Source organism: Nerophis lumbriciformis, linkage group LG02 (assembly GCF_033978685.3).
Source record: "Nerophis lumbriciformis linkage group LG02, RoL_Nlum_v2.1, whole genome shotgun sequence".
NCBI lineage: Eukaryota > Metazoa > Chordata > Actinopteri > Syngnathiformes > Syngnathidae > Nerophis > Nerophis lumbriciformis.
In genome coordinates, this window is record NC_084549.2 from 64345001 (window position 1) to 64355000 (window position 10000).

General features: G+C 41.3%; 1 protein-coding gene across 1 annotated transcript in view; it reads right to left on the minus strand.

Annotated features, from left to right (window-relative positions):
• Positions 1-10000, minus strand: part of cdh5 (cadherin 5) — a 91683-nt gene that overhangs the window by 29811 nt on the left and 51872 nt on the right. Inside the window, exons 9-11 of the mRNA XM_061966477.1 lie at positions 7641-7774; positions 5969-6078; positions 3924-4026 (exon numbers count right to left, since the gene is read on the minus strand). Coding sequence (XP_061822461.1) covers positions 3924-4026; positions 5969-6078; positions 7641-7774 — 347 coding nt within the window. The remainder of the gene's footprint in view (positions 1-3923; positions 4027-5968; positions 6079-7640; positions 7775-10000) is intronic.

The window sequence follows — 10000 nt, forward strand, 5'->3', positions numbered from 1 at the left end:
ATACAGGTCACACTGAGGGTGGCCGTATAAACAACTTTAATACTGTTACAAATATGCGCCACACTGTGAACCCACACCAAACAAGAATGACCAACACAACATAAACACAACAGAACAAATACCCAGAACCCCTTGCAGCACTAACTCTTCCGGGACGCTACAATATACACCCCCCGCTACCCTCTAACCCCCCTCCACCTCAACCCCACCTCCCCAACCCTGCCCACCTCAACCTCCTCATGCTCTCTCAGGGAGAGCATGTCCCAAATTCCAAGCTGCTGTTTTGAGGCATGTTAAAAAAAAATAATGCACTTTGTGACTTCAATAATAAATATGGCAGTGCCATGTTGGCATTTTTTCCCCATAACTTGAGTTGATTTATTTTGGAAAACCTTGTTACATTGTTTAATGCATCCAGCGGGGCATCACAACAAAATTAGGCATAATAATGTGTTAATTCCACGACTGTATATATCGGTATCGGTTGATATCGGAATCGGTATTTAAGAGTTGGACAATATCGGAATATCAGACATCGGCAAAAAAGGACATTATCGGACATCTCTAGTTGTATCTTCTTCTGGCAGAATGGAGGCCAATTCTCAGGCGTTCTCCTGAATATTCCCCAACATCGGCCTTGGCGGAGGTCGACCCAAAGGTGATTCTTGTTCGTACGAGTCTCTCTTTCTCCCTCCAGCCTGCTCTCATCTTCTCCTCCAAATCGCACTCATCTGTCTTCCCTGCGTCATCAACTCGGCGTGTCAGCGCCCGCGGGCGCCGGCGCGCGGGAAATGGATGAGGCCGCCTTTTTTCTTTCCCCTTCCTGTTTATCTTTCTGGAACGTGCCGTGTTATTTCAGCTTTGACTTCGGCAACACTTCACCTGAATGTTTCATGCTTTCATCTCTTCACACCTTTAATATTTGATGAGAACACTCGGGAGCGCTTTTCCTTCGCCTTTCATCTTCTTTTTTTTGACGGGATTGTTCTGTGATCAAAAGACGTTTTTTTTTGGGATGGCCACGCTTTTGTGTCCAGAGTTGGAGATCTGACGTAAGACGGTCAGACGCTGACGTCAGCGTGTACACGTCATACTGTAGCGCTGGTTCTCAAACATAAAGAATCAGGGGCAAGGGACTTCCAGTAATTGCCTCTTTTTTTGCGTTCTTGAACGTTACACAAGCCTCCAGCTAGGTGGCAGCACTGCTAAAATTAATCAACAGGCTCAACCAGGAAATACGACGAAGTATATGTACATAAAACATTGTCTTGATGAAATAAGCAGGGGCGTCCATGAAAAAGACCTTGCTTGGATGGCAACATATGTTGCTCCAAAACCTGTATGTACCTTTCAGCATTAATGGTGCCGTCACAGATGTGTAAGTTACCCATGCCTTGGGCACTAATACACCCCCATACCATCACAGATGCTGGCTTTTCAACTTTGCGCCTATAACAATCCGGATGGTTCTTTTCCTCTTTGGTCCGGAGGACACGACGTCCACAGTTTCTAAAAACAATTTGAAGTGTGGACTCGTCAGTCCACAGAATACTGTTCCACTTTGCATCAGTCCATCTTAGATGAGCTCGGGCCCAGCGAAGCTGACAGCATTTCTGGGTGTTGTTGATAAATGGTATTCGCTTTGCATAGTAGAGTTTTAACTTGCACTTACATATGTTACTGACAGTGGTTTTCTGAAGTGTTCCTGAGCCCATGCGGGGATATCCTTTACACACTGATGTCGGTTTTTGATGCAGTACCGCCTGAGGAATCGAAGGTCACGGGCATTTAATGTTGGTTTTCAGCCTTGCTGCTTATGTGCAGTGATTTCTCCAGATTCTCTGAACCTTTTGATGATATTACGGACCGTAGATGGTGAAATCCCTAAATTCCTTGCAATAGCTGGTTGAGAAATGTTGTTCTTAAACTGTTGGACAATTTGCTCACGCATTTGTTGACAAAGTGGTGACCCTCGCCACATCCTTGTTATTGGATGACTGAGTATTTCATGAGAGCTGCTTTTATACCCAATCATGGCACCCACCTCTTCCCAATTAGCCTGTTCACCTATGTGATGTTCCAAATAAGTGTTTGATGAGCATTGGAACGTTAGGTATCTTGTCTTTGCAGTGTATTCAATTGAATATAAGTTGAAAAGTATTTTCAAATCATTGTATTCTGTTTTTATTTACCATTTACACAACGTGCCAACTTCACTGGTTTTGGGTTTTGTACATTAAAGATGCTCGCAGCAAACAAATGCTAAGCTAGCTGAACAAAACATCCGCGTTAGCTTTGTTGTTGTTGTAGGTGACAAAAGGAGTTAATGTCATATAAGCAACAAGATAGTGACTAGTGATTGTTTACAATGCACAGCATTTACTTATATGACCAAATCCAAACAACCTTCCCTAGTCATGTTGCAGGAAAAAAATATATATATATATGTTGCAGTGACCCCATCTGGTGGCCAACAACAGTAACAAGATAGTGACTAGTGATTGTCTATGATGCAAAGCATTTAAATATATGACCCTATCCAAACAACCTTCCTTAGTCATGTTGCAGGAAAAAAATATATATTTATGTATGCCGCAGTGACCCCATAATTATGGTGGCCAACCACAGCAACAAGATAGTGACTTGTGATTGTTTATAATGCACAACATTTACTTATATGACCAAATCCAAACAACCTTCCCTATTCAAGTTGCAGGAATATATATATATATTTCCTGCAGTGACCCCATCTGGTGGCCAACAACAGTAACAAAATAGTGACTAGTAATTGTCTACGAGGCACAGCAGTTAATTATATGACCCAATCCAAACAACCTTCCTTAGTCATGTTGCAGGACAAAAAATAAATATATGATGCAGTCACCCCCATCTGGTGGCCAACAACAGTAACAAGATAGTGACTCGTGATTGTTGTGATGCACAGCAATTAAATACATGACCCAATACAAACAACCTTCCCTAGTCATGTTGCAGGAGAACATATATATACTGTATATGCTGCAGTGACCCCATCTGGTGGGCAACAACAGCAACAGGATAGTGACTAGTAATTGTCTATAATGCACAGTATTTACTTATATGACCAAACCCAAACAACCTTCCCTAGTCATGTTGCAGGGGGAAAAAATGCTGCAATGACCCATCTGGCGGCCAACCACAGCTACAACATAGTGACTAGTGATTTTTTTAATAATGCACAGCATTTACCTATATGACAAAATCCAAACAACCTTCCCTAGTCATGTTGCAGGAAAAAAAAATGCTGCAGTGACCCCATATGGTGGCCAACGACAGTAACAAGATAGTGACTAGTGATTGTCTATGATGCACAGCATTTAATTATATGACCCAATCCAAACAACCTTCCCTAGTCATGCTGCAGGAAAAAAAATAAAAAAATAAAATATATATATATATATAAATATATGCTGCAGTGACCCCCATCAGGTGGCCAACAACAGTAACAACGTAGTGACTGCACTCAATGCACAGCATTTAATTATATGACCCAATCCAAACAACCTTCCCTAGTCATGGTGCAAAAAAAAAAGGGAGAGAGTGCACCGAGTGATTCATCCTTTAGAACTTTCCTTCATTCCATCCATCCATTTCTTACCGCTTGTCCTTTTCAGGGGTTGTTTTTAAAAGTCCATAAAGACTGACAGGCACAGTCCTGCCCTCATTAAGTCCAATATTTGCAGCTGAGAACCGCAAACAACTCCCAGCAGCCCAGACAGCCTCCAAATCCCTCGCCGCGCCTTTTCAGAAGTTTGAACGGTTTCAACTTAAAACGAGCGGCGGCGTGAAAAAATAAATCGAGTTGCCGCGGTTGCCTAGCAACAAGAGGCAGCGAGCGATGCCATCTTTAGAAGAGCAAGGAAAGGAAGAAGGAGAGGACTTACTGCCAAAGTCTCTGATGGAGAAGTTGGAGCTGGGACTCGCCAGAGCGAAGGTGAAGGAGGCGGGCTGGTCGTCTTTGTCCGTGGCTCGCAGCGTTCCGATCACCTGATGGAACACTGCACTTTCATGTGGGGAATCAATGTTTGATGCCCAACTACAAACCTCATAAACCTGACAATGATTGCATTTGGATTGGAGTGAGGAATGTGATTAACAAGCACAACGTCTTTTAGTACTTAGTCTTTCTTCTCCTTCTACTACTACTTGTACTAGTGTGTGTGTACTTTCTCATACTATTTGTACTAGTGTGTGTGTACTTCTCATACTACTTGTAGTAGTGTGTGTGTACTTCTCATACTACTTGTACTATTGTGTGTGTATTTTCTCGTACTACTTGTAGTAGTGTGTGTGTACTTTCTCATCCTACTTGTACTAGTGTGTGTGTACTTTCTCATACTACTTGTAGTAGTGTGTGTGTACTTTCTCATACTACTTGTACTAGTGTGTGTGTACTTTCTCATACTACTTGTAGTAGTGTGTGTGTACTTTCTCATACTACTTGTACTAGTGTGTGTGTGTACTTTCTCATTCTACTTGTAGTAGTGTGTGTGTACTTTCTCATACTACTTGTACTATTGTGTGTGTATTTTCTCGTACTACTTGTAGTAATGTGTGTGTACTTTCTCATACTACTTGTAATCGTGTGTGTGTACTTTCTCATACTACTTGTAGTAGTGTGTATGTACTTTCTCGTACTACTTGTAGTAGTGGGTGTGTACTTTCTCATACTACCTGTAGCAGTGTGTGTGTGCTTCCTCATACTACTTGTAGTAGTGTGTGTGTGTACATCCTCGTACTACTTGTAGCAGTGTGTGTGTGCTTCCTCATACTACTTGTAGTAGTGTGTGTGTAGTTTCTTGTATTACTTATTGTACTATGTGTGTACTTTCTCATACTACTTGTAGTAGTGTGTGTGTACATTTTCGTATTAGTTGTAGTAGTGTGTGTGTGTGTGTGCACTTTCTCGTATTACTTGTAGTAGTGTGTGTGTACCTCCTCGTACTACTTGTAGTAGTGTGTGTGTACTTTCTCATTGTACTTGTAGTAGTGTAAGTGTAGTTTCTCGTATTACTTGTACTAGTGTGTGTGTACTTTCTCGTATTACTTGTAGTATTGTGTGTGTACTTTCTCGTACTACTTGTAGTAGTGGGTGTGTACTTTCTCATACTACCTGTAGCAGTGTGTGTGTGCTTCCTCATACTACTTGTAGCAGTGTGTGTGTGCTTCCTCATACTACTTGTAGTAGTGTGTGTGTAGTTTCTTGTATTACTTATTGTACTATGTGTGTACTTTCTCATACTACTTGTAGTAGTGTGTGTGTACATTTTCGTATTAGTTGTAGTAGTGTGTGTGTGTGTGTACTTTCTCGTATTACTTGTAGTAGTGTGTGTGTACCTCCTCGTACTACTTGTAGTAGTGTGTGTGTACTTTCTCATTGTACTTGTAGTAGTGTATGTGTAGTTTCTCGTATTACTTGTACTAGTGTGTGTGTACTTTCTCGTATTACTTGTAGTATTGTGTGTGTACTTTCTCGTACTACTTGTAGTAGTGGGTGTGTACTTTCTCATACTACCTGTAGCAGTGTGTGTGTGCTTCCTCATACTACTTGTAGCAGTGTGTGTGCTTCCTCATACTACTTGTAGTAGTGTGTGTGTAGTTTCTTGTATTACTTATTGTACTATGTGTGTACTTTCTCATACTACTTGTAGTAGTGTGTGTGTACATTTTCGTATTAGTTGTAGTAGTGTGTGTGTGTGTGTACTTTCTCGTATTACTTGTAGTAGTGTGTGTGTACCTCCTCGTACTACTTGTAGTAGTGTGTGTGTACTTTCTCATTGTACTTGTAGTAGTGTATGTGTAGTTTCTCGTATAACTTGTACTAGTGTGTGTGTACTTTCTCGTATTACTTGTAGTATTGTGTGTGTACTTTCTCGTATTACTTGCAGTAGTGTGTGTGTGTAAGAAGCGACAGGTCCCACAAACGTACCGTCTTTGCGGCGTCGTTCTCGCAGACAAAGATCTCGTCCACGGCCAGTTCGGGCTTGTTGTCGTTGACGTCGTCCACCACGATGTTCACTCTGACGAACGACTCCAACCCTGCAATCAGCAACGGACAATCACTCGGCGTGCAGCTTGTGGTTTGAAAAAAAAATTAGGGCTATCAAACGATTAAAATATTTGATTGTGAGCACATTTTGTCCATAGTTAACTCCAATTTAATTGTAGGAATACAGAAGTTGTATTCCTGCTGTAGGAGCACTTGCATTCAAAGAAGGAGCTACACCGTGTTTAGATAGATACTTTATTGATCCTTGGGGGAAATGTAGGGTTAAATACAAGTTTTGTGCATTAATCACACAAAATGTGAATTGTTACGATTATCCTTTGATTTTCAAAAACGTTTGGTCATGTAATACGTGATATTTCTACCTGAATAAATACTTTTGATATTCTGTACATTAAATGTTGTACAAGTCAATGGTGTTCATATTTCTGCATGGCAATGTTTTATTCTACTATTATTATTCTATCTATAAATAAAATGTAATATTCAGCCAGCTAATCATTCTATAATTGAGGACTGGACCAGAACATGTTATAAAATAATATTCCAGCAAGCCAGAAAAAAAATCCTCAACAGGCGTCTGTGGCGATACCAGGCAAAAAACAGTCTAACTTGTACCTTTTGTCCATTTCTGCTCGCTATTTTCCCGCTTGTGGCTCATGACTAAGCAGTGAACTGCTGTCAAGGGTAAAAAAAAAAAGGATGCGTTTTTTAATTCGTTATTGAAATTGACAGTTAATGCGTTGTTATCACGTTAACTTTTGACAGGCCTAAAAAAAAAGTTTTTTCTTTCTAGCAGGTTGCCTGCAGGCGTCCGTGGCGATGCCAGGTGGAAAGACAACGCGGTTTAAAATAATCCCGTCAGCGAGGACGCCACAAAGACGTCACTCACTTGTTTCGTTTATGTACCTTTATTCTATTTCCCCTCCAAAGCGTCAGCTTGGCGTTTTTAAAAGCCGCTTCACGTCTGCACGTCTCTGTCACGGCTGAGCTGATTAAGGTCAACGGACAAAAGGTTTCTATTTGCGAGTTTGTCTGTCAAACGACACGTTTCCGACTGCCGTTTAACGTCACGACTATCTTGACGGAGGGAACCTCGTCGACGATTGTGTTTCCCTGGCAAACACTGAAACAGATCTTGGGGTCGGTCTAAAAATACGTAGTGTGCTTGGGAGGCGAACAAAGAGCGCCTCTAATTGGATTTTACCGCCTGTTCCCCCTGCTCTCACCGCGCGTCGGCCAGGTGTGTTGGCAAGGTGTTGGCGGGGGACGTTAAAAAAAAATACAAAAAAGTGTCTTAATAGACGCCGTGCTGTGTTTTTGCCACATGTGAGAGGAGCAGCTTGTTCCAGAGAGCAAATAATGTGTTTGGCCTCGGCAGCTCTCTCCCCGTGTGCACCTTATCCCACACATGGATTCCATTTGCCTGTGAGGATCTATTGTTTTGAAAGGGATTAATAACTGTGTGTGTGTGTGTGTGTGTGTGTGTGTGTGTGTGTGTGTGTGTGTGTGTGTGTGTGTGTGTGTGTGTGTGTGTGTGTGTGTGTGTGTGTGTGTGTGTGTGTGTGTGTGTGTGTGTGTGTGGGTGACGCACCGCTTGGCTCCTCTTGGGCTTTAACTTGGAACATGTGTGTGGCCTGCAGCTCACGGTCCAGAGTCCTCAGGGTGGACAGCTGCCCTGTGATTGGGTTGATAGCGAGCGGACAGTCCTTGTCCAAGATGGCGTATCTGAGGACGGAGAGAGTAGGGTTTATTTTTTGGGGGTTGCTTTCACTTTATTTCGAAGGTGCATACCATACAAATACAACGTAACACGTCACGTATATTTCCTGTGGGTTCGTTACGGTGCGTACGAAAAGGAGTAGGAAGAAGCACACTGCAAAAACTGAAATCTGAGTAAGATTAAATATCTCAAATAAGGGTGAAATTTGCTTATTTTCTGTCTGATAAGATCATTCTTCTCATTAAGCAGATTTTATGTTAGTGTTTTACTTGTTTTAAGGGTTTTTGTCAGGTTCAAACACTGATGACATCTATGAAACAAGACAAGAAGCAAAGAATCAAACAGAGACAGAATTCAATTTAGCTCAATTGACACTGTAGCCTCTTACAGTGTCACCCACGCTCTGGCGAAAGATTGTGCGCCACCTCTTTTTATTTGGATATTCCCTGTTGACATAACATCTGTTTCTAAAGGAACGGGGAGTATGTAAACAGTAATTGTTTTCGGTCACATTAACACAAAAGAAAAAGATGCCTCGGGCTTGGGCTGGTCCTGGCTTCAGCTTGAGCAGGTCTTCGATGACATTAGATAACCCCCTCCCGTCTCCTCCCATCTCCTCTCATCGTACACAATGGAATTTTCCAAGCCTTTGCTTGGTGCAACAAAAACAGCCTCTTGTCTGTTCATTGGGAACTCAGAACGGAAAGTGTTTTTGATAATTTACATACAATTTTTCTGACAGTTTTGGTCCTAAATGATCTCAGGAAGATATTACAGCTTGTTGCTGAGATTTGATGACCTATATTGAGTAAAACATGCTTGAAACTAGAATATCAACTGTTGCAAAGCTGTCATCAACACTCACAAGTATAAAACTACTTTTTTAAAGTAATAATTTCTTATTTCAAGTATGAAAAAAAAAAAATCATGACTTTAACACAATTGTGTCTCATATTAAAACAGATGACAGCCAAATGGACTTTGCTGTTTTATTTTCAATGAACCAACATCCACACCGTAACACAACATAAACACAACAGAGCAAATACCCAGAACCCCTTGCAGCACTAACTCTTCCGGGACGCTACAATATACACCCCCTGCTACCCCCTACCCTCCTACCTCAACCCCGCCCACCTCAACCTCCTCATGCTCTCATGTCCCAAATTCCAAGCTGCTGTTTTGAGGCATGTTAAAAAAAAATAATGCACTTTGTGACTTCAATAATAAATATGGCAGTGCCATGTTGGCATTTTTTTTCCATAATTTGAGTTTATTTATTTTAGAAAACCTTGTTACATTGTTTAATGCATCCAGCGGGGCATCACAACAAAATTAGGCATAATAATGTGTATATATGACTGTATATATCGGTATCGGTTGATATCGGAATCGGTAATTAAGAGTTGGACAATATCGGAATATCGGATATGAGCAAAAAAGCCATCATCGGACATCTCTAATAAAAAATATAGAGTTTAGCAGTTTAAAATAAGGTATAAAGAAAAAGTATAAGCTATATACAAGGCACAGTGAGTAGCATAACATTATTGCCACATTCTGATTGACAGTCAACAGTATAAATATGGAGGTGACATTGGGTCCCAGCAGCAGTTTAAAGTGTCTTTAGTGATCAAAGGGGAACAGTGTCTACAGTGATGGTTCACAGTTCGGGGGTGGTCATAGTAGCTGTCTTTTGTTCAAAAGTAAAAAGGAGGGGGGGGTAGATGGGGGAGCTGGCATTCACAAGTTAGCATTCACAACTAGAGATGTCCGATAATGTTTTTTTTGCCGATATCCCGATATTGTCCAACTCTTAATTACCGATTCCGATATCAACCGATACCGATATATACAGTCGTGGAATTAACACAATATTATGCCTAATTTTGTTGTGCATTAAACAATGTAACAAGGTTTTCCAAAATAAATCAACTCAAGTTATGGAAAAAAAATGCCAACATGGCACTGCCATATTTATTATTGAAGTCACAAAGTGCATAATTTTTTTTTAACATGCCTCAAAACAGCAGCTTGGAATTTGGGACATGCTCTCCCTGAGAGAGCATGAGGAGGTTGAGGTGGGCGGGGTTGAGGTTTAGCGGGTAGCAGGGGGTGTATATTGTAGCGTCCCGGAAGAGTTAGTGCTGCAAGGTTTCTGGGTATTTGTTCTGTTGTGTTACGGTGCGGATGTTCTCCCGTAATGTGTTTGTCATTCTTGTTTGGTGTGG